The sequence below is a fragment of the Zonotrichia leucophrys genome, chromosome 4 (assembly GCF_028769735.1).
Source record: "Zonotrichia leucophrys gambelii isolate GWCS_2022_RI chromosome 4, RI_Zleu_2.0, whole genome shotgun sequence".
In the NCBI taxonomy this organism is placed as follows: domain Eukaryota; kingdom Metazoa; phylum Chordata; class Aves; order Passeriformes; family Passerellidae; genus Zonotrichia; species Zonotrichia leucophrys.
The window spans coordinates 23,438,014-23,464,587 of NC_088173.1; the positions used below are offsets into that span (position 1 = coordinate 23,438,014).

The following is a 26,574-nucleotide window of genomic DNA, read 5'->3' on the forward strand; positions in this document are numbered from 1 at the left end:
TGCCAGTGTCTGAAATGAAAAGAAAAAGGTTCATTGCATGTGTCAGCACCAATTAACTCTCTGTGGCAAAAATATTGGCTAAGTAAACCAACACTGCACCCCTCCACTTACCTTGATGTGTCACAATGAAAAGATGCTCATCATGGATTTTTTTCCCTTTCTTCTCACTCTCAAGTTCTTGAGCATTCAATATTTTGTTCAGCTTAAAAATAAAGGTAAGAACTGTTCTGTAAAGCTCTGCTATCAGTAATGGTAGTGTTACTGCATACAGCTAATTTTTAAGAACAATATTTTTAAAAATACATATACAGACCTCACGCTCTAGGTTGTATGAGAAATTTGATTAAATTGTCTCAGGTATGACTTTTACTTTTTAATTAGAAAAAATCTTGCCTGAAATGGAACATTTAGGTACCTCAAGTAATAAAGTTTTGACAATAATTTAAAGGGTAATTTTAATTACATAAATATATGTATGCATAGTTTAAAAAATAGAGAAAACAAAATATCCAGCATGTTTTCCAGATTTTAGATCTATACCGTCTTGTCCCATGAAAACAGAGTTCCTATAGTAAAATTCTTAGTAATCATGCAACAACATCTGCATAAGAGTTCTGAGTTGAGGCAGTAATAATTACTTAAGTTCTGACATTATTAAATGTTTTTCTTAGTCAAATTTACAATCTAATCATAGCTGCTTTCAAATTAATCTTTGCAAAATTCTAAAGAGTATGTCAACAAATCAAAGTTAACATACTCTTACTTTAGTTCAAAAGAAGAGTAATTCCCTTCAGTTCACGCTGTCTAAAAAATAAAAACCCAAAAGAACTTCTTGATTCTTTTACTATCTATGGTACTTTATTTGTACTTATTTCTTAATTACTTCTAGCTTTTGCAGAAAAGGATTTTTTGGGTGGGAGTTTCTTTTGTGTTCTCCCCTAGTCATCATCCTACCCCCTAGATTTACCCTACCCCTGAAATAGATTTTTCCAGCCAAGTGTTGTGGATGTTCAAGGACATTGCGCAGATCCTGCTGACGTGCAGAAATTGCTGACCAAAGAAACCTTTTAGTGGTGTGTCACTTTACAGTTTGCCAACATGGATAATTCCCTACCAACCGCCACAAAATATCCATATTCCTTGCAGTTTGAGAGCCCACCTTGAGGTCCAGGTGAGATGGGCACCTGTGCCTGCTACACCTGGAGACGTGTCTCAGTCAGTGACTGACTGCTGGGAGCAGTGTCAGTCACAGGCGCTGCCTCAAGAACAACCAGCACAGCACACATGAACTCATTTAACTTACTTGTAGGTATTCTCCATAGATAAGCCCACCTTTGCTGGCTTTATTTATGCCTTCTTGAGATTTGTCGTTATTTTCATCTTCCAAAGATAGCTTGCTAAAATTAAATCTAAGAAGAAAATGAAGTAAATATGTAAGTTGCTTCATTAAAGAATTATGAATATACCTGCTTTTTTACTAACATCTACAATTCAGTCAATGCTTTATTTTGATAAACAGAACCAGTAAAGCAGGCTCTTGATAAAAACTGAAGTTCCTCTTGTCACAGTAACAGCTGGTAACCTCACATAAAATAGCAAGTGCTCAGACAAGTCCTTGTATGATCTCTACTTATTTAGCAACAGCTAAATGATAGCTACAGCTACAGCTGTCTATTTGCTGATAATAAGTAATTCCTCTCTGAGATTTCATATTTTGCACTAACACCTTATCATTTGAATGGAATTTATAGAGTAAAACAGAAAGAGGAAGGACTCACAGGTAATTCTTCCCCGCAAAGGGGCACTGGCTCATGGTTTCAGGATCCAAACTCGCTGAGCTGCACACGGGGGAAAACACCCTGATAGTGTTCCCAAACCTGCTGCAGCTCCCTTTTATGTAGCCTTATCTCACTGCCAAGGCCAACCCCCAAATTCCCCTCCTTAGCCCTCAGCCCATCCCCACTATTCAATGATGGCAGAAACCATCACAGCACAAAGGTCAGGAAGTTCATGTGTTGTTGGCTCTCCAGGACTGTGTTTTTCCCTGCCAGATATAAAATGAATGGATGACATGCTTGTTTTGTCCAATGGCACAAGCTTTTTGTGCTTTTTACTGCAAGGGTTCCACCAGTTGCTTCTTTGGATGCATTTGTATGGTGCAGTGTGTAAGGTGTAAATCAATGAGAGGTCTGTGTGTGATAAAAAGGCAATATTTAATAAAACCACGAACTGTTAGAGTAGGTTTTTAACCTGCAGCCTTTTGTAGCCATTAAGGATACCATTAAGTTTAAAAAATCAGACACAGGGAAAAAGAAAAGAGGGGTGGGGGTGGGGACGGAAGTGAAAAAACCTGAATGACAGACTAAATAGCACTTATTCAAAGAGATTTCAAGTAATATATATAATTTTTAAAAAATGTACTCAGATTAAGTGAAGTACTAAAAACATAATGGACCGCTCATGCTGGTTTTCCAAGTATTTAATTCAGAATTATTTCTTAATTTTATCTCCTTGCACAAAAATTTCAGTCTCATTTATTGACAAATGTTACTCAATTCTATCTGGTCATCAGCTTAACACACAATGAAGTAACATGTAACTAGCATACACTTCTTTTCTGCCTGCCAGCCCTTTCTGAAAAAAAAGTTAATGCACAGTTTCACTGCAAACAAAACTACAGGACCTCTGTGACCCTGGATCATTTGCTCTCTGCTTAGTGGTGTCTGTGTGGTGGTTTCAGCTGTTCCAGTCCCTTAAGAATAGTTTTCTCATTAAAAAAAGGCAGATGTAGGATGTGGGTGATGGGATAGATACCCCGTTCAGCCAGATGTCATTTCTCAGGCTTTACACAAATCAGCTTAAATTAAAGTTGAGCCACAAGAAATGTAGGACTTCACTGAAGCAACTACCAAGCAAAGTCAAGGAGTTCTTCCTTCCTGATATAAAACATGACAGAAGAAAATAATCCTCTCCTTACACACACCTACATGTGCTCAGCAAATGCAGACAACTAGAGATGGAAATGAGGACATCACAAACCAAATGCTGAAAGCAACTTTTCACATATTTACACTCAAACAGCTTGATTTACAAATGTGGAAATCTTGCACATCCATATATCTCAAAAGAAAAAGAAGGTTTATCTTGTCATTCCTGTATATCTTCGCCTGAAACATCCAGACTAAGCATGCATAATGAAATCAAACTCTTATCTTTTCTCATGGCACAAAGAAAGAAATAATGCGAAACTAGTAAAAATAAGGACAGCTGGAAAATATTGAACTTTTAACCTCACAAAATATGTTAATGTATGTTTTCTTGTGCAGTTTTATTTTCTTCTGTGAAATACAGAGAATTATAAACTTCCGGTGCAATGATCTCTGACAGGCAACCTTTACATTGCCTACCCAGCAGGCAAAGGACTTTGAAGTAGCAGAGCCCTTTTACACTCTCTACTTAACAAAACATTAACTCCCTATTTGGGAAATAATAGTACCATTAATTCACTCAGGGTTAGCAAACTCACTTGAAATCTAGCTGGGGATATTGTCTAAGCAACAACTATACAAACACCCCTTCCAATTCAGCAACAGACGGCCTTCAGTCAATCAAGTAAATCAGCCAGACAAGAGCAATTTAGAAAGTTTTTTCCAGTGTTTCCAACATGCCAAATTCCTTGTTTAAGGACCTCATAGCTGAGGTCCCAAAGCTGTAAACTGATCAATTCCTAAAGAACTGGGTAATATTATGGATAACATTTGCATCCATTCATTTAAGAAAATTTGATCTCACGCTAGCTGAATTCAGCTCTCTAACCATTGCAACTACAATAGATCTAAAACTCTCCAAGATCAGTGGAAAAAGATATCTTGATGAGGACTTGAAAACCCCTGAAAAAAAACCACAGACAATGGTTTTCAGACAATGGTTGAAGCCCTCTCGATAAGGCTTCAAAGTATGTAGCTAACTTGGTAGTAAAATAATTTAAGTGGCTTGTATGACCTGATTATGAAACTGTCTGTTGGCAGTGTAGATGACAGCACAGCCTACAAGAGCCCTCAGGTTTGGATCAGCTCAGAGCCTTGACCTCTGGCATGGCTGCAGACACCCTTAGAAATGTGCTTCTGCCATGCTGCTCAAATTTGGGGCTCACTGTAGGGACCTGATTTTTATTGGAGTGTCCTTTATATCCTGACAGAGATTTACAGCCACTTGGTCATCTCTCCTACTAGCATAATCTTAAACAAGTCTTGATGAAAAAGCTCTTCAATGTGAATGTATCCAAAAGCAAAACATAACTTTAATTTTAAATTATGGTATTGCTTTTTTCTCAAAATGTACCTTCACTTCCCTTTTTCATGTTGAACACTCAAAACCAGAAAGAAGCAGATCTAGCCACATGCATAACTTGCTGTTCATGCTGCAGATGACTGAGCAAGGCTGTGAAAACAAAGAGTGTGTGTGCCCTTGGGTTTTATTTAGTTATTTGTTAATTTACTTCTAACATGTGAAAGTCAGATAAAAAACCTTCTTTTCATCACAGGAGACTCATCTTCAGCAGACAGTGAGAATGTTCTGTTTTGTGACTGGGCTGAATACAAGACAAACAGTTACATACAACAGAACCCCCCCCCCAAAACAAAACCCCAAAAAAAACTAAAAACAAAACAAACAAACAAACAAAAAAACCCCACAGCTTCCCAAAACTGCTCTTTGTGGCCTTCAAATGCACTGCCACAGCCTTCATGACCAAGCCTGGGAATTGTTAAGCACGCATCTTAATTCACCCTGGCCCCTTTCCATTTACCTGCCCTTCCCAGGGAGATGTGGGGTGGCTGGACTGGCTGCAGTAGGGCTGCAGAGCAGGGACAAACTGAATTTACTTGGACTGAGAGCAGTGATTCACACAGGCAAAAAGGGAGCCTCTCTCCAGCCTGGCCAAGGGAGGTCCCATGTAAGGCAGAGGTGGCCTGCAGCATGATTTATGGATACAGCCAGAGCCAGGAGTCGGCATGTTCTCACTGTGGGGCTCTCTGTCTAAAACACTATGGTCTGATGAGGACAGGTAAGTAAGACTGTCCTTCTACACACTGTCATGAATCCAAAAAAAGAATGAATTGGAAGTGACCTGTTCACCCAAGCCAAATCTCAAGTTTTCCTACATGAAATCACTTAAGGAGAAGAAAAAGTACACACACAAGTGGTTTGGACAGTGTCACCCATTCTACTGCTCAAACTCTCATCCTGATTACAAAATCCTCACAAATCAATTTGTTTGTCTAGAGTTTGCTAACTTGAAGAAAGAGCTCAGAGAGCTTCTGACTGCAAACAAATGACGCTTGAAGCTTCCCAGCACTCTGGTCCAACAAATGCAGACTAGGAGCTACCCAGCACACATGGCTTCTACCTATGTAACAATGCCTGCAGTCAGTCAAAGATCCAAGTAGGTCATGCCATGCTGAAAAGTTTCAAAGAGAAAGTAAAAGATTGGGGAGAGCTATTCGAACAAAAGAAACAAACGTTAAAAAACAAAACAAAACACCATCAGCAAAAAACCAAAACAAAACAAAAAACCAACCCCAGCAAACTAAAAAGCAAGCTTATAAGCAAGCTTACAGTGCAATTATTTCCCCAGAATATTCATGTAATTTTCCAATTTTGATAGCTCCTGACTTCATAAGATTTCTGTGTTCTTGCATTTAATAACCTTTTTGCAGATTCTGTGACTCCACAACCTGCAGCAATGAATTCCATAACTGAAGTACACATGTGAAGGAGTATTTCCATGTGCAAGTTTCAAATTTCCTGACAAATAATCAAGTAATTTTAATTTTTGTTTGGTACTTATTCCTGGCTAATGAGAAATAGGTGCACTATACCTTTGTAGTCCCAGGCACCCTGTTCTGCATTTGTGCAGATTCTGCTGTGACCTTTGTGAGAAAAAGTACTCAGAAGGAAAATATCTTTTCTACATACAGATGTTGCATTGTTAATTTCATAAAACTATAGTGATGAAATAATTTTGATAACAAACATACAACTATAATAGTGAAATGCAGTGCAGCAACTGCTGTTCTGGTTGACAAAGTGCTATTCAAATTGTAGAGGTGAAGCCCCTAGTGTCCTAAGCCAGAAGCTCCCTGTGCTGGCTACTCTGCTAGCACTGAACAAAAACCACTTCCTCACCCAATAATAACAACAGTAAGAGATATGTGAATAAGGACACATGAAAGGAAGGTGAAGAGCAGAAGATAAACTTGGAACCAAAATGTGACCTCTGTGTGTTTTGTGATTTTCCAAACTGGACTTACTATCTAACTAGCACTTGAAATTAACAGTTGGTTTTAAGAAAACTAAAATTTGGTGACTCCAGGCTAAAACAAACAAGCTTAAAGTTGATGCAATATTAATAATCCAATCAGACATTTGTACCTGGGGGAGGAACAGAGATCAAGGTCTTGCAAACTACAAACAAAGAGAGGAGATAGTGCTGGAAAGATTATTTTTTTCTTTCTAAATACCGCATTTGTTCAAATTCTTAAACACAAAGAACTGTGTCATCACTTCCCAGAATACTTTTAACTTCCATTTATGTTTCACACATCCCAGTGCAACCTTTCCCCCACCATCTCTCATTTGTGGCTCAGCAGAACGCAGCAGCATTTCTTTCACATGCTGATAATTTTTGACTAATAATTTTTATCCAAGTATGGAGAAAATGTTCTTTCACTTATATTGCCCAAACTCTCTGCTTTCATCAATGTAAATGGATCAGTGCCAGCCAGAACTGTAAACTTCGGAGAAACAACATATCTTGCACACATTCCGCAGTGTTGTCCCAAGGCAAACCTATCCCCTACTAATGCCTTGCAGCCACACATTGCAGGGTGCAGTACTTTAGTATATAAAGTATACAATCCTTTGGGCTGTTTTTCCCCTCCTGAACACCCCAGTCCTGGTTACCTGTGAGGTCCAGTGAAGCACAAACCTGGAGCCATAAGCTACTCCCTTGCCTCCACGTGGCTCAGCTCGTGTTGCTGTTTACTCCACAGCACAGCTGCCTGGCAAGTGCAAAGGGCTGGTTTAGGACAAACGTTGACAAAAACGTGCTCATCTCATCCCATTCAGCATTATCATTAACAGATGGGGTGATGGAATAGGTTGTGCACTTCTTGAACTGACAAATGAGAGCAGCCTGGAAAGTCTAATAGCATGCTGGCAGATAGGAGCTGGAATTCAGAATTACCTTAATGCACTGAAATTAATAACATGCAACTTCTGTGATGCAAAGAGCAGTACTTTTGAACTTCAGCCATGATAACCAAACTTACAAATAAGAAGTTCTTTAGAGAAAATCTTATACTGGAATTTTTAAATAACAACTTTCTACATGGCATGGAACCCCTCACTTCTATCCAGCATCAGAAATCCATTTATCCATTACATTATGTCCTGGGCACCACTCTTCAAGACAGATGAAGACAATGTGGAAAGGGTTCAGAAGAGGATGGCAAGAACAAAAAATGTTTGATGTAGAAAATATGGCCCCTTAAGAAAGATGGAAAGAATTGACCAGTATAACTAAGAGAAGATTGTAAATAGAAAAGTGAGAAATACTTTCCTATCGAAAGGAAGGGCAATAAGCAGCTTCCAATACACCACAGGATGGGAAAAGGAGTAACCAGTTTAAATTATGTCAGGATAACACTGGCATAAGAAAACAAAAAATAAGGAAATTCTAGTATCTTTAATCATTAGAAAACAATGATGAGAGCTCATGATTTCTCATCAATGCAGAGAGAGACTCAAGGAGTCCTCAAACTCTCCTTGAGCACCTCCTGCTGCAGCCCCTTCTGCCCCCATTGCTGAATCCACTTTCAGCCCTTGCTCCAGGGAAGGAGCAAGACAGATGCTTGCATATACTGTCAGCACCAGCTTTCCATGAAATGGCAATGGCAATGCATTACAACAATCCAGGCAGTGTGTTGTTTCACTGTTTTGCCTTTTTCTGCTAATATTTTTGTATGAATTGAGTAAAAGTATTTGTAGTCTGCCATATTAGTAAATGCATTACTTCTGACTTAAAAGCAGATAATATTTGAGATGCTTCTATTAAAAGAGAGAGCTAAGCAAAACAGAAGCATTAATATCAAAAAAGCACTTATAGAGGGTGATGCAATGTAACAGGCATTGGAAAGAAACACTTTAATATATTCTAAAAAATACAATTTTGTCCAAAGAAAGCTAAATATACACCAAATGCATAATGTGTACACATGCATTTTATCTCAGCAACCCATAAGAATTCTCAGAAGATATTTTGTTGCAACTAGGCTATAAAGAATTAACTTTATCAGAATCACGTTATCTATTTGTGTCAGGAAATAACTATGTAGTTACGCTGCCTGCAGCATTACTTTTTAATTTAGCACCATAACAGCAGAACTGAATAGCATGTAAGAGTGACTTCAAATAATAATTTGAGTACAAAATTAGCATTATGTGTGAATGCAAAAAAATGGTGACCACCTCTGTTAACAGTTGGTTTTCCTATCTTTACTGCATTGACTGTTAGGGAATGTGTGGTTTTAATAACGAAATACATATGCTAGGAGTGAGTGGCCAGAGCAAGCTGCCTGTGACCAATTTACAGCCTGGAACCTGTTTGTCCAAGCCATTTGGGAAGGATGAACAAACATAAGATGGTTGGTCTTCATCCATTAGTATTTACTTAAGAATTAATATAAAACAACCATAAAAGAAAGAAATTTCTTCTGTAAAACACAAGGGGACAACATAAACCTTGTTCATCTAAAGTATTGTATAAGCACAACAACTCTTTGTGAGGCAGCAACACAATTTTAAAAAAAAAGTTGAATCACTTGCTGTATATAGAGCCAAGTAACTTACAGTTTGTGCTTCTTAATTCTATACACAAAACAGTATAAAAGATTAACATAATTTATTTTATGAACTCAAGCAACTCGAGCAAGAGGTGTTGTCTGGGTTCTGTGAATTACAGTGGTTTGCATTAATAGGAGTCAATGGATCTGCAGGGCTCAGAAACTGCTCAGCAGAGCATCAGCTGGGCTCGAGTTACAAACATCTTAAAAACTGCTTGTGTCAACACAAGTGCTGTGCAAAACTTGTCCTGGCAGAGTCCCATCAGTGAGGCAACAGTGATAAATGGAGCTGGGAATTCCAAGCAGTAGAGTACAGAAACTTGTCAGCCAGGAGTTAAATTAAATGGAGTTCAGTGCTTTACCTTGTTGCTTGTAGCATTAACAACACAGCCAGAAACTAGCAAACGACCAGGCAGTGAGGCACCAAGAACCCAAGCTGATACACTAACCCAAGAATTCTGTAGGTGACCAACGGGACAACAGAGGGAAAGAAGTAAAGAAATCAGAAAGAGAATGTGAGGGGGCTTTTTTCTTATTTTTTCCTAAAGTGTTAATGAAGTACATCCCACATTTGAATCTTCTAGTATTTTTATTCACTTTTATTAGATGTTCAGCTCTTTTCTTGAAATAAATTTCAAACAAGATAATTTTGCACATTAACAAAAAAAGCAGCCTCTGTACCTTTGCATAAGGCCTTACTGGAATGATTGACCCTGTGTGTATTCATCCTTGCCTACAGGGTTAGTTCTTAGAAGTAACAGCTCATTTTTGCTGAAATGTCTACAAGAACAAGAAATCTGGAGCTGGTTATGAAGACAGCCATTCAAAGTGTGGATAAACTGCATCCTGTTCCTGCTAGTAATCTAGTGAGAGACATTTTACTGCTCTCCAGACCAGGAAGGGGGTTCTTATTTAGCTCAAGAGAAGCTATTTGGTTCTCAACAGCACAGTATTTTAGCAAAGATCATAGGCTTTTCTAAAACAGAAGGAAAATATGTGAAAGAAATTTGTAAGGTGATACAATACCCAAGTGCACTTGTGTGACTATAAGCATAATAAGTAATTGCAATGTATATAAAGGGGTACATCTGATCCTGTAATCAAAATTATCTCCTTCACATTGCAGACTGTGTTAATAAAAGGCAAAACATAGCAACCCCAGCAGGTAAATTACCCAGTCCCATGTGTCATTGAGAATCACCTCCCATTTAGTGTTCTATAAAAGCCATTACCTAGCAGTGATCACAGTGGTAAGGCAGCTTCTTATCCATCCTTTCCTTACTGAAATCAGCACGGCCTCATGGACCAGCTCAGGAGATTCATTCAATGGGATGCCAAAGGTATGTAACTAGGTATATTAGAGTACTTTACCAACAGCTTTGTTATTTGTCATCTTGTCCAAAAGTCGCAATAATGGACCTTTTCAAGATACAACAAAGAAGGGAGAGCTCAAAAAAGCTTGTAGAAAAAAATTTGTATGCTTATTTAAGAAATGTTAAAAGCCTTTAGCTATTGGCCCTCTATGTATTTAGAATAAAGCTAATACAGTTTTAACTAGGGAATTGCTAAATAGCATTTTCTACAGAAATCTGGAAGTAGAGTAAGGATTCTTTAAGACACTCACAAAGTAGTGCTAATGAAAGCAGCAACATGCTATTATTAGATAATCCTATACATTAAAAGCAAAACATTTATTGATTTTTTTCTCAGGTGAAACATAATTTTTACTTACTAATATTTACTATACTAGCTATGCACAGGAGGAGAAATGCTTAGCTTAGCTTAATTTTTGCTAGATTCAAAGTTACACCTCTGCTGATTAATTGTTTTTTGATGGCACTTGGCTTCTATGTAGGGACATGCTATCAATCTTATACTAGCCCAATGCATATAAGAGAAATAAATAGTCACAGCATTATCCTTGGAGAAAAGGATCTGACTTGCCTGTGATCTCTTGTTGCAGTCTATAGGCCGCAGATGCAGAGATGTAGGAATGTAGGAATGTACTTCTCCCTCTGTTCTGTTTTGGGGAACAGGAAAAGAACTCATCCCACTGTCCATGTGCTAATGAGAGAGAAGCCTACAGCAAAACCAGAAATCTTCTCCATTCCAGCACGATGTACAAATACACACATAGCTGAACAGATTTGCAGTGGGCTCCAGCAGTCACTAGAGCTAGGAAAGAAACTTTTGAACAGTTTTGCAGCGGAAAACTGTCTGAGGATAAAACAAGGTCATAGTAAATTACACAATATTGATCAAAGTACTTACACAGACCTTAAAAGAGCAACATAAAGTAAATTCTTTCCCTTCAGAAACATTTTGAAATCCAGCACCACCTGGGATTTCATTATCATGGTTCAGAGACTGTGGGCCAAAGAAAGGCCCCGGAGTACTGATGTGGTCACGATGTGGCTGATGTGGCTCTGGCAGATGACTCTTACATCCCTTTGTTCCTTTGCCCAGCTGTAATAGCCTTGAGTAACTCTGTCTTAAAAAGCCTATATTCTCTACCTACCACACATGCAAAGAATTAAAGCTAATTTTTGGATACAAACAGAAGAGAAGCATTTAATTGCTGTTAAACACTGATCTAAATAATACATTTTCAGATATTAAAAACTGTCTCACAAACTTTCTTGCTTTTCTTATGGACTTAATGCCAAAAAAAAGTAGTGGATGGCAATCTGTGGAAGAAGCACTTTGCGAAAAGAGTGATCCAATTTTGACAAGGTACAAAAAAGATCTCATGAAATTTCCTTTATGTGGATATTTTGGGAGAGAAAATTAAGTTTAAATCCATGTCCAAAAGGTTATTCAGCATTAAGCATAGTAACGTTACTGCAGTTCCAGATATTGACTACATTCATTATTGTTATAACTCTTTTTAAACTTTAAAAAAGGTTTGGTTTATTTTAATATCAGTTTATAGAAAACATGATGCAAATGAAAACCAAACCCATCCCATTTCAAAGTTATGGAATCAGACAAGTGTGAACCTAAGAAAATGAGATTGGGTATTCTTTTGAACCTGCAAACCTTCCAATTCTTATCTTGAAAATTTTAATAGTGAAAGAGTGAAATTCCCTTTCATTTAATTCCATATCATTCATTTTAAACCTAATTTGTCAGAGCATGTGTGAAGGACCAGTCCTTTATGGAGTTGTTGCTGTAAAAATGAGATGTTTAACTTTTCACATAAGCTCACAGCAACCTATGGTTTTAAACCCCCGAGGTATGTCAAAATCCTATCTTTCCCCCAAAAGTGAAACTACTCTTAAATTAAAGTGCTTAAACATTTGTGGGCTTGAAATACTGCAAGATATACTTTATACTCAGGGCAACACCGAGCCCATCTCTTCCCACACAACTCTTCCATCCTCAGAATCAAGTTCATTACTAAAGAGAGAATTTACAATTAAAGGGAAAATTCACATCAGAATTATGTGGATTCCTTTTTTTTTAGTGATGGTTAAAAGCTAATTTTTTTTGAAATTTTAACTTTGTTCCACACTCAGGAATACTGGAAAAGATACGGTTGTGTTTGATAAAGAAACTGCTGCCAGATTGCGAAGACAGAAGGAAGTATCACGAGGAGTTCGCCTCATCCACTTCGTTCCATGGCGTGCACAACATCGTGCACAGGCGGAGCAGGGCTCGCAGGGCGCTGTGGCTGCTGGTGGTGGCAGGCTGCCTCGCCACGGCTGCCTGGCAGATCTGCAGCCGCCTCAGCTACTACCTCAGCTGGCCAACCACCACTGCCGTGGTGGTCCAGTACGTGGAAAAAGTCAAATTCCCCGCTGTGACCTTCTGCAACTTGAACAGGTAAAAATTATGTCTGTTGTTTGCTCTTGAGACACAACACAGCTTTATCTGAAAGCAGTCAGGTTCCACAACCTGTTTGGACAAATCACATAAACCAAGGAAAATATGGCTATGAGGGGCATGTCTTCCACATGTCCCTCACCTCCCTCACCACCACATGATACTTAAAAGAGGATGAAAATACAAGAATCAAGAAAGGGAGGCCGCTTTTATCATCTCCCCCTTCCTTCAGATGACATGATTTTTAAGTTTCACAACAAAAGTTGGAATAGAAAAACTCTGGTAGTAGTGTTCTATGTATCAGTGTTGCTTTTCAGTGTAACTAAGGGGCAGCCATCAGCCCCATTGAAGTTAAAAATAAAAGACAAGATGAACAAATTATTTTAAACAGGAACTTCATGAAAGGTAAAACTCTTAGGTAAAACAGATATTCCTTTTTCAGAGGTGCTCAGCCTTTACGACTCCTGCTGATGTCTGGAGTTTTTGCAGGAAAAAAACATTTGGGTTGTTTGGAAATCGTGTGTCTAAGCAAGAACTTCACTATAGATTTCTACATTTGAAGACAGTGTCCAACATTCAGTGCAGCCACTTAAAAAATAATTTAATGAAATTGTGGCCTGATTTTTAGAGCAAAAACATGGAACAGTTTTAGAAACGCAGAAAGCTTATCCACATTTTCTTCCTCAAAAATTAGTACCTTTTCTCATTTTCCACCTTCTGCTGGCAGAATCAGCCAGAAGCCCAAGTCTCAAAGGCCTGGAGCGGTTCTGCCTCTCTCTGCCACTTCCTCATTACCTGCATAAAGCTACCCTGGGTTGTACCACACGATGGGCACTGCAGACAGAAGTCTCTCTGGCTGCAGTGGGCTGGCTGTTATAAACAAGCCTCAGTTCTTTTAAGTATAGCAGCAGCACACCGTAAGGAGCCAGCCACTGAGCACAGCATTTTCCCATCTAAGTAACAGTTTGCTGCCGTATCCATCTGCCGGTCACGCTGTGCTTATCCTCCCCTCCTGTTCTTATTAACTGGGGTTTTTTCATTAGCAGGACAAAGAGGCACAGCACTCCCTTTGTCTTCATTTTTTGACTCAAATTTAGTGGTGAAGAGCTGTTCCTACTAACCTTCCTTAAACTGAGGCGTTAAGATCTCTTACACAAATATGTTACGTTAATACATTTTTAAAAATAACTTTATAACTTCTGTAAAGCCTTACTTTACTTCAATAAAGAACCTCAAGGCAGTACCTAAGGTAAGCATCACCAAAGTCTCATCATGTTTTTGAGTCTTTTCTAGTGGATTCAAAGAGTAAATATCACCTTTGATTAAACCACCACACCACCAACTCATGGGAAGGTACACTGTCTAGAGTGGGGTGCAGTGCCTTAGTAAAGCAGGCACATGACACTACTGCAAATGTGCTTAGAATTCCATTTCCAAATTAATGAAGACAGCTTTTTTTCTGAAAGGGACAGCTCCTCTCAGCTAGTTTCCCACCCATAAACTCAATTGTTCAGCTTGTCATTGGTTCCACTAATCTTGTTGTTGGTTTATGTGAATGGTTCATTTTTCTATTTGCAGGGTTTCCAGACAAAGGAAGAAATGATGGATCTAACTTCCTAATGGAAGGAACATGGATCTAACTCCATGTTCTTAGAAGGCTAATTTATTATTTTATGATACTATATTAAAGAATACTATAGTAAACTGTACTAAAGAATACAGCAAGGATATTTTAAAAAGGCTAAAACATAAAAATGAAAGCTCATGACTCCTTCCAGAGTCCCGACACAGCTTGGCCCCAATTGGCCAATGAGTGAAAACACTCACACCAGAAACCAATGAAACAACCACCAAACCCATTCCAAAGCAGCAAAACACAAGAGAAGCAAATGAGATAATATTATTTTCCTTTTTCTCTGAGGCTTCTCAGCTTCCCAGGAGAAGAATTCTGGGTAAAGGGATTTTTCCAGAGAATGTGACAGTGACAGTTCATTTACTCAGGGGATTTGGTTTTTAATGTTTAGTAAACAACCACACACAACAGAAATATTTCCTATATGACTGACCAGAATTGCCATGGGAAGGTGTGTATTTGCTGTTTCCAGATATGAAAGATACAATCTAGATATAGGGACTATATTGTTTGTTCATGTTGCAGAGATCAAACTGCAACCTGTTGGGCAAGAATCACTTATAGTTTGTGAGGAGATAGCAAATTTGTCACAGTTTTGTCAAAATTAGCCTTGAGATCAGTCCTATAACTACAGAATCCCAAGCAATTCTTTCTCCTTCTCATTGGCAGGTTTCAAGCTCATGCTGTGAGCAACCTGAAAGTAATTTTTTTAATTTGGAACACTGTATCTGCAATTCTCCAAAAATTTGCTGTGGAAGACAAATATTCCGAGGAGTTAAATGATTTCCTTCTTGGGAACCAGAACTTCAGCATCAAAGACTTTACAAGGCAAAATGGGTTTTATCTGAACAGCAGCACATTGCTTGAATGTGATTTTTTTGGAAAGCCATGTTACCCACAGGTAAATATGTTTATTTTATTAAAACAATAGCACAGAGAGGAAGGGGATATATTCTTTATACTCAACTTAAAATATCTAGCTTTGCCACCTGCTCCCCTATGCTCTTTTACAGTCAGAAAATAGAGAACAAAAGTCCTGCTCTAAATTACCCTGAGGGTCTCAGTTCTCCCACTGACTACAGAGGCAGCCTGCTGGACTCTCTGAGCTGTAAGATGGGATTTCAGTTTAAATTGCTCTCTGCCTAATGCCACTTCTGCACAGGCAGCAGCCCTTGAAAGCTGTCACACCCCCAGGCTGTATCTAACAACCTTTTCCATCAGTGGCCTAAATGAAGGACAGTTTGAAACAAGTTTTTTTACATTGCGTGATTCTGTGGTTTTCTCCTTGAGGTCAAGAATACAGACAGGATATAACAGGAATTTTAAATCTTGGAAAGAAAATAGCCCATGTTTGGGAATTTGGGATGACAGCCAAAAAATATGATGATCCCATTTTTATGTCAATTCTGCTGTAAAGGAATTCCCAACTTAGACAGAAAATGTGAACCAAGAAGTCAGGTCTATATCCTTTCAGATTAATCTAACCTTTAGATATGATGCAGATTCTAAAATTAGGCATTAGAGACTTCTCTTAACTAGAAAACACTAGTGCTAAGAACATAACTAAAGCAATGACATGCAGTCATAGTAAATTACAAGGTGGTTTCAGGAAAAAATGCAAATATTGTACTTTCATATGTAACATGACATTTAGTTTTGAAACAGTCTGCACTAAGCAGCTAATGGAAAAAATTAAAATTTATTTTTGAATATATAGTTTCTATATCATGTAACAGGTATAGAAATAACACAGGACCTCATTAAATTATTCTGAGCAGCTCAGTGTTAATAAAGAATGTGAAATTTCTCCTTTAAACTTCATTTTCTATAGAAAGGGCTGAAATACTTTTGAATATTTCATTAAACACCTCTTTTCTGATTATAATATTGAGCACTTTGGAGAACAAAATAAAACAAAATGAGTCAACAACAACGCCAGTAACCCCTTTCTTGCATTGTAATTAACTAAGGAAACTACAAGTGTTCTTTCTTTCATTTCACCCTTCCCTATTTTCCTTTATTGAAGGATTTTGAACACATCTTTACTGAATATGGAAACTGCTTTACTTTTAATCATAATGATCTTTCAGCAAGAAGAGTGAGTTTGTCTGGAAGAGGCTTACATTTGCTTTTTGATGTCCAGCAGGTACAGCTATCCTAAGGATTATAAGCAATGAATCATGTAATAACTTATAAATTTGTGGAGGGGGTTATTTTGTTTGGTTTGGGATTTTTGTTTGATTGGGTTTACACAGGCCTCCAGAATTTCATGTACAAAATTCAAAATCAAGACTATTTCCAAGTGAGAGGGTATTTTAAAGGAAATACCAAAATAGAGCTTTAAAAAGACAGAATTAGTAGTGACTCTGTCCCCAGCTAAGGGGAAGAAGGTTGTGAGTGAGCATACACATGTACTGCTCATCCAGAACTGAAACATGTCATCAGAAGCGTGATTTAATTTTATACAAGCAGTTCATCTTAATAAAAGGCCCAGAAGGGAAGGTCACCTGATGTCAGTTTCTATGTAGCACCAAATTTTAGTTAGAGCAGCTGCAGCAGCTCAATGCCAGCCAAGACCTTTGCACTGTAAATTGTTTCTGACATTAGAATTGTCTTTGACCAACAGAAAGGCAGAACACAGGGAATATCACCTTGTGCGAACAGGGAAGAAAACTAATAGATTGATAAATTATTAGACATTGGCTTTTGTTCTCTAGGAATTATGAGTCAGGAGTGAAAGGTTCTGAAGAGAATAATGGAAAGCTTAGTGAAATGTGATGGGTAGTTGCAAGTAAAAGGAACAAATCTCCAAGTTATGAGTAAATGCTAAACTATGACTTCTTGTATTTAAAATTGGGGTTGCCAAAAAGAATAAAAAGGTTAAAAGTTTATAGCAACTGGAAGGAAAACCACAGAGGTAATGAACAAAGGAAATTCAAGTCAGTTTGCTTCTGTACTTTCCTGTAAGTTGCCAAAAATATAACTAAACAGCACAGTACCACAATAAATATAGCTAAAAGTTCAGATGGCAAGCAAAGCCAAAACGACTTTTAACAATTCTTTTTGTGTCAGGACAAATTCACTGATGAGCCTGCCCTTGGTTATACTGACGCTGGAATAACTTTTGTTGTCCACTCACCCCAAGAGCTGCCGCGCTTTGATGGGTTGGGTCTGCTGACGCCAGTGGGGACGCACGCGCAGGTCGCAATCCGCCAGCTGAAGGTAAGGGCTTTGCCCAGGGGCTGGGAGTGGTGCTTGTTACTGCCTCCTGTTCTCTTCTGAAGCACTAACGATGAATCAGACATTTTGGAGTGCAAAATATCCATTAAGCCTTAGTGAGTCCAAAAAATAACATTTCCTCCAAATGCAAGAGAAATTTGGGAGAATATCACTGGTTTTCCTACTTTGTCTATCAAAGTCAGCCTTATTTCCTGTAATTTTACAACCTCATTGACAGAAAATGATAAAAAGACATCACAGAATTTCCCCTATCAACACATTCTGCCATCATTAAGAGGTTCTCAAATTCCTAGCAGAATTCAAGTGGAGTAGAGAACCATTTTAGGCTAAGCTGTCTAATCAGGCCCTACTTTTGCTTTGAGAGAGGGGAGAATTTTTAATCCCAAGAGCATGAACTGTAATTGCCTCTAATTAAATCACAATGTTACAGCTTGTGTCTTCAACAGGCTTCCTGCAGCACTTTAAAATGTGGAAAAGCAATACCAGCGTTTAAAACAGACACCAAAAAAATTGTATTTTTTGTTATTATTATCCTACAGTCAATTATCCAAGAATACCCATGGGGAGAGTGCAAGCCTGATATAAAGCTTCAGTACCACAAGATTTATAGTACTAATGGATGTTTGCTGGAATGCAAAGCCCGGTACATACAGGACTGGTGTGGCTGTTTGCCTTTCATTCTTCCAGGTATTTCTCAGGAAAATCATTATACCCCACGCTGATCGTCTTCCTGGGAGACCTCATGTGTTATTGAATAGCCAGAGCTATTGCTATATACTGAATAGATAGAGCACACATTTGAGGGAAATCTCCAGTTGACATTAATTAAAATTCCAAGGAAACAAGCAAGATATTTGGTCAAGGCTAGACCTAGCATTTGGGTCATTGTCTATTCTTAGGATACAGTCCAAAAAATAGAAAGAAACAATTATGCCTCAGGAGTGTGAGACAGGTCTGTAGTCTTCAACCTGACTTCCTAAGGAGCTGGAACTGAACCCATAAGAAGGCATACATTTTCACACATAATCCAGGCAATTTACTTTGCAGGCAGGTGTTCAGTAACCACAGCAGAAGAACTGGCTTGAAGACAGAATCTCAGGACTCCTACATGAGCCACAGAAAGAGCCTGGCAGCAGCAAAGGCTCCACAAAGCCAAAAAGGCTGTATGAAGCCTTCTAATCAGCTTCAAATGTGGAGCACCAGGTGCATGCTGTAATACTCCCCTAAAGTATCCAGGTTGCTTAATCACTCTAGAAATGTAAGGCACTAACAGTGAGCTCTCACACCTTTTCAGCATTAATGACAATACTGTCACCTAAAGCAAGCCTGGAACCCAGATCTCTGCTCTTGCACCTCTTTTCTCACAACTGGTAGGCAAGAAAGCCACTAGATCACAAGAAAGCCTGTACTGAATCATTGTATTTTTTAAATATGCTCAAGCAAGGCAGAAAGCTCTTACTTAATCAGACCCCCTAATATGTAGTCTCTAGTCTGTTAGTTTGGGAACCCCTGGGAAAGGAGGTTGGCAGCCTTCTGCAAACTGTCATGGAAAAGGGGTTGCCAAGACAATTAAGTCTGGGTCTCCCATGCCTGGGGTGACAGCTATATACAACTTTATACTAGGACAATTAGATAAAGGAGAGCAATGCCTTCTGGAACTGTGTGCTAAACTGCTACACAACATTTCCATGTGATGGAAAAAAAATTTAAAATGGAGTGAAATTGAGGCCAACTAAAAATTTTGCTCTAGTTCAGCATACTCTTTTACATCCCAGATCTCCAAAAAACTCCTGCATGAAGCTCAGAATTTCTGCAGAAACATGTGGGATGTAATCTCATATCAAATCTACCTTACTTTGGGTTTATTTTTTTCATTTCCACTAGGAAAAGCAGAAATTCCTGTCTTTAGCAAGCTAACACCAAGAGTGAGCCACTCTTAAGCTTAAAGGCAATTCAGGCTGGTACACATACTGAAGGTTTTTGCTCCATCAGCAGCCTTCTGGCTTGGTCTGTTGTGTCTCTTCAGCCTGTCCCCTTCCTGGTGTTGGTAACTGCACTGTGCCCAGCTGAATTGATTTCTCAGTTGTGTAATCATTAACCTGAAGTGATGAGCAAGTTTTGATGACATTACATTTCAGTTTAGTACAAATAGAGCTAAGGGTTAGATGGTTAATTGAGGGTCCTAAATATTTTTATTTATTTTTAGGAAATGGAACAGAATGTGACTTGCTGAAATTTTACAAATGTGTTTATCCAGCAGTCTGTAAGTAATAACTTCATATTCATGATTTCCAAGCCAATTACAAATAGTAGACAATATCGATAATGAAAATAATCTGAAATGGAGTACATCCCAGTTCATTTAATATTCTGAAAACAGACACCAGACAGAGCATGAAATATATGTCCATTAAAAAACAAACCACACAAAAATACTCCAAAAAAAGTGTGTGTGTGTATGTGTATATATAAACTAATAGGAGAATTCACTTTAGCAATCAGAAATGGTTTAAAATTGAAGAACATCCAACTAATATGCTTTCAATTACCAAGCCTCTGGCTAGCATTTTCACATCTTCACAGCATCCTTCTAGATCCAAGGTTATATTCTTTGTGCAAGGAGAGTGAACAGTACAGTAATAACAGGTTTGTTAACAGGCAAAACAGAAATCACTAGCTTTAAGATTTCATCTTTTAAAAAGTAAAATATAAATTTTGAAAGCACTTGAAATGCAATTCTTTTCCACAAACAAATAATCTATGCACAGTGGGTATGAAATTTGTAAGTCACTGCAACAGACTGGAAAATACATAAAACAGTAATCTGAGGCGTTACTTTTCATGAACCTCAGAAAGCTTTGTTTTTGCATTGGTTTGGTTTCTATTGTGTAATGTGACTATGAGTGATTAGCAGACTCAGAAGTTGGTGGGGGGGACTGTTTTGATAAGGTGTGTGCAACATTCAGGCCAGATCTTCTACTGTCAACAATTACTTGTTTCCCTGTAAGCTATTTTAAAATGGATTCCACTAAGTTCACATTCTTATATAACCATGATCCTTAAAAGCCTGTCATGAGGGAAGATGTATATTATTTTACTCAATAGATATTCAGTGACTGAATGTCAAAGAAAGCACAGAGCAATAAGCAAAAATGACCCCAAATTCCTCTGAAGGATGGCCAGGATTCAGAGCTGGATCCCAGAAAGTTTGCAGATATATGGTCTCTGGGATCTCATTTTAGGGACTGACCCTCCTTTGATAGTGTCAGAGAGGTAAGATAACAAAATAACAAAATTGATCTGATAACAAAATCTCAAGTAACAGCACACTTATCTAGTATCTGCAGGACCCACTAAGAGCATTATTTTAGCAGCTCTAAAGGCTGCCTCTCCAGAATAAAATCCACAACCCCAGCATCCCTGGAGAGTATTTCAAGTCATCAGCTAACAGGCTGAGATATCTCCTCTTCTGTGCTTTGGAAAGTGAGAAGCCCACCAGCAGAATGAACAGACACTGCCTCTGCCACCCCACAAACAGGGCAAATAGAATATCACAGGCAGGAGGTCACAGTACTCATCTCACAGTGATGGCTTATGATTTAGGAAACATTTGTGCCTTACAATTTTTCATCCACACTGTTTTTCTCTAGCCTTGCCAGATTTCTGTAACGATTCTTTTCTGTACTTCCTTCTGTAATTCCTTGTTAAGACAAATGGCTCCCCACTTTCATGGCAGCCAGACCTGCAGAATTTTATGACTTCTCTTCAGTATTTGAAGAGACAAATCTTTCCCTAAGCCTTCTTAGCTGAGCCCAATTATGAAATGGCAGGCAGGGGTTAAGGTAAAGTGAATTTATCTTACCAAGGTTTTTACAGTTATCAGATGATAGCCAACTGCAGTTGGAGCTGCTCTGGAAGCTGTTTCTGTGCACTGAAATGAGCTGGACAGGCACTAAGGCATCAATATCAAGGATATATACCTAAGTATTTAATTTGAAAGCTAGCACAGAACATGGAAAGTTTTCTGTTGTCTTTTTGTTTAACTGTGGGTGAGAAATAGTAAGCACATAAAGCCCCAATGAAGGCAGAAACACTTAGAGGTGCTGTATTTCTTTGGAAAAAAATGAGAAATATATCTCAACCCTTGTTTTTGTGCACCAGTTTCCCAAATGAAAGTTGCAAACACTTATTTGATCCTTCAATACTGGTAAGTATCCACTTTTCTGGGGAGAATTAATCTACACATTTATGAAAGACAATTAAAAGTAATTTAGTAAGTAATTTTTTAAAATTTTTAAATTGTGTGCTTTCTAAGAAATATTGTATAAAATTATTTATTCTGAAATTTCAGATAATATAGAGATAAAAGGATTATGTACAGTAGGAACACACAATTCCACTTGCCCTGCCCCATGTGAAGAAACAGATTATCCTACCACAGTCACCTATTCAAACTTTGGAGGAGAAAAAGCCATAAAATATTTTTCTACAAAACTGAAGAAAAGCCCAGAATACATCAGGTAATCTTGCTTAACACCTTGTCTAACAAAGAAATTATCAATTCCTTGTAACCATGGTAGCAGAGTGTATGATGAAAATATGACCTTAAAGTGTGGTATTAATAACATTGCCTGTGAGATAACATAATCCCTTGGACAAACTGGTTAAGATTTATACTAATTCATGTCTATATTTATGTATGTATGTATTATACACATAGATACATATATGTGTATGTATATAATATACTTAGATACACCTAAGACTGTATAACAAAGAATAGAAAATGCAATTACAATGTAATATTCTCAATTACCTTCTCTTTCACTAATCTCTGATGACAAAGTTTTTTTATCACTGTTTCAATTAGGAATAAAAAAAGTAGGGTTATCAAACCTATTCACTATGGATTCATTACAGACAACCAATCTTCACACTTCCACAAATTAAGGCAATGAAAAAACACAAATAGATGCTGCATAAAGTTTTTCTCCTTTTAGCCTATTTCCAAAGGAAGTTTTGTAAATACTGAAGACTTGGATTTTATTGTAGCAGCAAAGCTAAAAATTTAATAACATTTTCTATTGCTGGTAGAATTCCTTAACACTATTTATATTATAGAAGTTATTTAGAAAATCTTTGGTACCACATCAATTCTCACAAGGTAGCAGAAGACAGAAACAGGTTGGTTGTGTGTGATTGAAAGCACTACTCAGAAAAAGGAGTTGGAAAATTTAATCCAGTTTCATACACTGAATTGCCTCTTTCTCACAGCCAGAGATGTCAGCAGTGCAAATAAGTATTAAGGCAGGTGCTACATGAACTCATGGTATATACAATATCAAAGTATGTTTATAAACAATTGTAGAACATTTGATTCATGAAATATCTATGAGTTTCATTCTCTCAGTGACTTTGGTTTTCTCACTTTCAAAGCCATCAGTCTGCAAATGCTGACTGATATGCTGGCATATGTTTATACATGCACAGGAACTATACAAATCATAAAATGGTTGGGTTGGATGGGACCTTTAATGGTCAACTAATCCAATTCCCCTGCAATGAGCAGGGACATCATCATCTACATCAGGTTGCTCAGAGCCCAGTCCAACCTGACCCTGAATGTTTCCAGGCATGGGCTATTCACCACCTCTCAGGGCAACCTGTTCCAGTGTTTCACAATGCTTGTTGTAAAAGATGCCTCCCTTACACCTACTCTGAATCTACCCTTAGTTTACAACCATTACCTCTTGTCCTATATCTACAGGCCCTATTAAAAGTCTGTTTCAAATGAACATTATGAAAATGAAACCTGTTATATACAAACAATAACAATCCCTTCAGGACATTTTATCTTTGTTGATTATTTTATTGTCTGCAAACATTATGCACAACTCAGTAATTATTCAATTACATAAGGGAACATACAAGAAATTCCCCTGTAACCAGGCCTTAACCAATAGGAATCCTGCCAACACATTAATGAGTACACATTTCAAACTATAAAACATAGAGACGTAATTATTTCTGAAGATGTTATGAGGAAAAAGTTAAATATTTATTGATAATTCTTTTAGCAAATCCATTACAAGGGCAGGAGCCTTACTAACAGAATCTAGGCGAAAAGGATTATTTTTATACATTAGCGCTACCTGAATTTTAGAATTTTCACCCAAAGAGATAGAAATGATGATTTTGTATAAAAATACTTTATTTTCATTAATATTGTTAATGAGCTCACTGTCACTGCCAAAGCAAAAACCTGTAGCTGTTAGCAGTTCTGAAGAATCACAGGAGGGTTTGGATTGGAAGGGACCTTAATGATCATCCAACCCGTGTGGACAGGGATACCACCCTCTACATCAGTTTGCTCAAAGCCCCATCCAACATGGCCTTGATCACTGCCAGGGATGGGGTACCCACAACTTCTCTGGGCAACCTGTTCCAGTGCCTCACCACCCTCACAGTAAAGACTTTCTTCCCAATATCTACTCTAAACCTACTCTGTTTTGGCTTAAAGCCATTGCCCTTGTCCTATCCCTACATATCCTTGTAAGAAGTCCCATTCTGTGGTTTTTGTGAGCCCCCTTTAGGTACTGGCAGGCTGCTGTGATTTCCCTCTAGAGGGTTCTCTTTTCCAGGCTGAGCAGCCACAAGTCTCTCAGCCTGTCCTCATAGGTGAGGTGCTCCAGCCCTCTGATCATCTTCATAGCCTCCTCTGGACTCTCTCTACATCCTTTTTACGATGGGAGCCCCAGAACTGGACAAAACATTCCAGGTGTTCCATTCTGCCCCTCTACTTCTCTCTTCCCTCAGTGTTCTGGTCACTCTTCCTTGGATGCAGTCCAGGCTGACTCCAAGGGCTGCAAGTGCACATTGCTGGTTTGTGTTGAGCTTCTCCTCAACGAACAGCCCAAGTCCCTCCACTTGGGGCTGCTCTCATTCTATTCTCTGTTCTACCTCCACCTGTGCTTGTGCTTGCCATGATCCAGGTTCAGTACTTAGCACCTGGCCTTGCTGAACTGTGTGAGGTTTGCACAGGCTCACCTCTCAAGCCTGCCCAGGTCCCCACTCCTGGGATGGCAACCCTTCCCTCCAGCATGTCAGTCACACCACACAGCTCGGTGTCATCGACAAACTTGCCAAAGAAGCCCTCGGTGCCACTGTCCGTGTCACTAAAAAAATGTTCAACAGCACTGGTCAAAATATTCTACTTGGACATTGAGCCATTGTCATTACGTGTGCAGACAGTTTTTGTGCCAGTTTTCTTCCAAACACATTACTTTTATATTCCATTTAAGACTTAGGCAGAGTCTTTCTGTAGACAAGATACCATGAAGAGGAGTTCTTCACTCCATTATTACACAGGTCTTGCTCAAACTGAGATTTACCTACTTTTCCACTTTTGCAGCAGGCAAGAATATAATTAGATAAGTGAAGCTACTTGCAGAGGGTAGAACTGAATATCCAAGTTTAGGACAAGCACTGCTCTGCACAAACATCCCAATTGAAATAAGCACAATTAAATATGCAGTTGCATGTAATTAAGAGTGCTAGGCTACACTTTACTTGACATGTCCATTCAAGTTTCTCTCAGTGATCCTTAAAAATAATGAGTCTATCCCACAGTACAGATCTAGAGCTACCTTTTCAACACAATGGGAAGATCTACTCCTTTTAAACTGCTGATGTTATTTGGATTTAGAGTTTTCTCCTTCTCTCATGTAACTGATTTTGATAAAACTCATCTAACTTCTCATTAAAGACACCATCCCTCTCCCTGAACTCAGACCATGCTGACAGATGTTGGTAAAAATGAGCAGCACTCCTGACTGTCTCAAGTAAATTCTGTATTTGTCATTAGGCAAAACCTTGTGCGTATTGAGATTAAATATCATGATTTGAGCTACAAAATAACACAACAGCAGAAGGCTTTGACTATCTCTGAGTTGCTTGGTAAGTGAATGCTTAATATTTATTATTGATTAATAATTAATCTAAAAATAATATTTAAAAAAAAAAAACAGACAACAAACTCCCCCCATTTTTAAAATTCTCCCACCTCCTGAATAAAAAACTATGTGGGCTTCTGAACAAGAAGCACAATTTTTATATATAATAGTAATAATCATGTCTGTCTTGTGGTAATTTTTGATACGATCTCCTGTCATTCCACTAAAGAAGTCGTGGTATGGACAGCAGCTGAGAGTAAGAGTTAAGTTTGGCACTAGTTTATGGTTCTTCACAGACAGGACTGTAAGAACAGTGACATTTTGGGGATTTGGAGAGGAGAGGGAGAACATGGGAATGAGAAGCAAGGGGACAGCTAAAAGGGCATAGAAGTAGTAAATATTTTAAGTATCTGTTTCACAGTAGGATGTCTTGTGTTGTACTTGCTTTATTTAGAATTTTCAAAAACACATTATCCTCTTCAGTAAACTTTCTTAAGAATATTAATTCTGTTTTCTTAAAGTGATGGATTATGTATATTGAATTTATGCAGCACTTGAGCCTGGCAGGGTTTTGTTTGCTTGCTAGACTAAACCAGATGCTTTGTATGACACATGTTTATTTCCTTCTATTACAGCTGATGTAGGTGGCCAGCTTGGATTGTTTTGTGGTGCCAGTATGATTACAATCATAGAACTCCTAGAGTATATTTTTACTAACTTCTGTTGGATGTGCATCTTTCTTCTTTTGAAAGCTCCTGAAATGCCTCAATGGAACAATCCATCCCAGAACCAACCAACGCAAAAGGGAAAAAAGAGGAGAATACAAGAATGTTAATGGCTTGTGGAAGTCTGGAACTAATTGGTTTTGCAAATTCCCTTTCTTTTTAAGATACAAAGGAGACTGTAATATTTTACACTGCTCTCCTTATTCTCCCTATTATTCCCTAAAATGATTTAACTGTGCTAAATAACTTTAAAGAGCGCATTTCACAAAGTCTCACTTTCCTTCTCATATAAAGCA

The 26,574-nt window shown here is 38.2% G+C and overlaps 2 protein-coding genes across 8 annotated transcripts in view; one reads left to right on the forward strand and one right to left on the reverse strand.

Moving 5' to 3' along the window:
• The window catches only part of TDO2 (tryptophan 2,3-dioxygenase), a 39,895-nt gene that overhangs the window by 9,653 nt on the left and 3,668 nt on the right, over window positions 1-26,574 (reverse strand). For 3 of the 7 annotated variants that reach the window (XM_064710793.1, XM_064710792.1, XM_064710790.1), the window contains exons 3-8: window positions 17,501-17,647; window positions 10,848-10,923; window positions 10,136-10,322; window positions 6,964-7,061; window positions 1,304-1,409; window positions 112-202 (exon numbers count right to left, since the gene is read on the reverse strand). In XM_064710793.1, the coding sequence (XP_064566863.1) occupies window positions 112-202; window positions 1,304-1,409; window positions 6,964-6,998 (232 nt within the window). In that variant the 5' untranslated portion in view covers window positions 6,999-7,061; window positions 10,136-10,322; window positions 10,848-10,923; window positions 17,501-17,647. Of the gene's footprint in view, window positions 1-111; window positions 203-1,303; window positions 1,410-1,778; window positions 1,918-6,963; window positions 7,062-10,135; window positions 10,323-10,847; window positions 10,924-17,500; window positions 17,648-18,252; window positions 18,315-26,574 lie in introns of those variants that run through there. The other 4 variants (XM_064710795.1, XM_064710794.1, XM_064710791.1 and 1 more) reach the window with 4 other exon arrangements.
• ASIC5 (acid sensing ion channel subunit family member 5) lies at window positions 10,204-26,388 on the forward strand. The gene is made up of 10 exons (XM_064710788.1): window positions 10,204-10,243; window positions 12,422-12,728; window positions 15,031-15,262; window positions 16,388-16,507; window positions 17,434-17,583; window positions 18,141-18,288; window positions 19,808-19,864; window positions 21,953-22,121; window positions 25,466-25,557; window positions 26,189-26,388. Exons 1-10 carry the CDS (start codon window positions 10,204-10,206, stop codon window positions 26,386-26,388), a joined length of 1,515 nt encoding a protein of 504 aa, XP_064566858.1.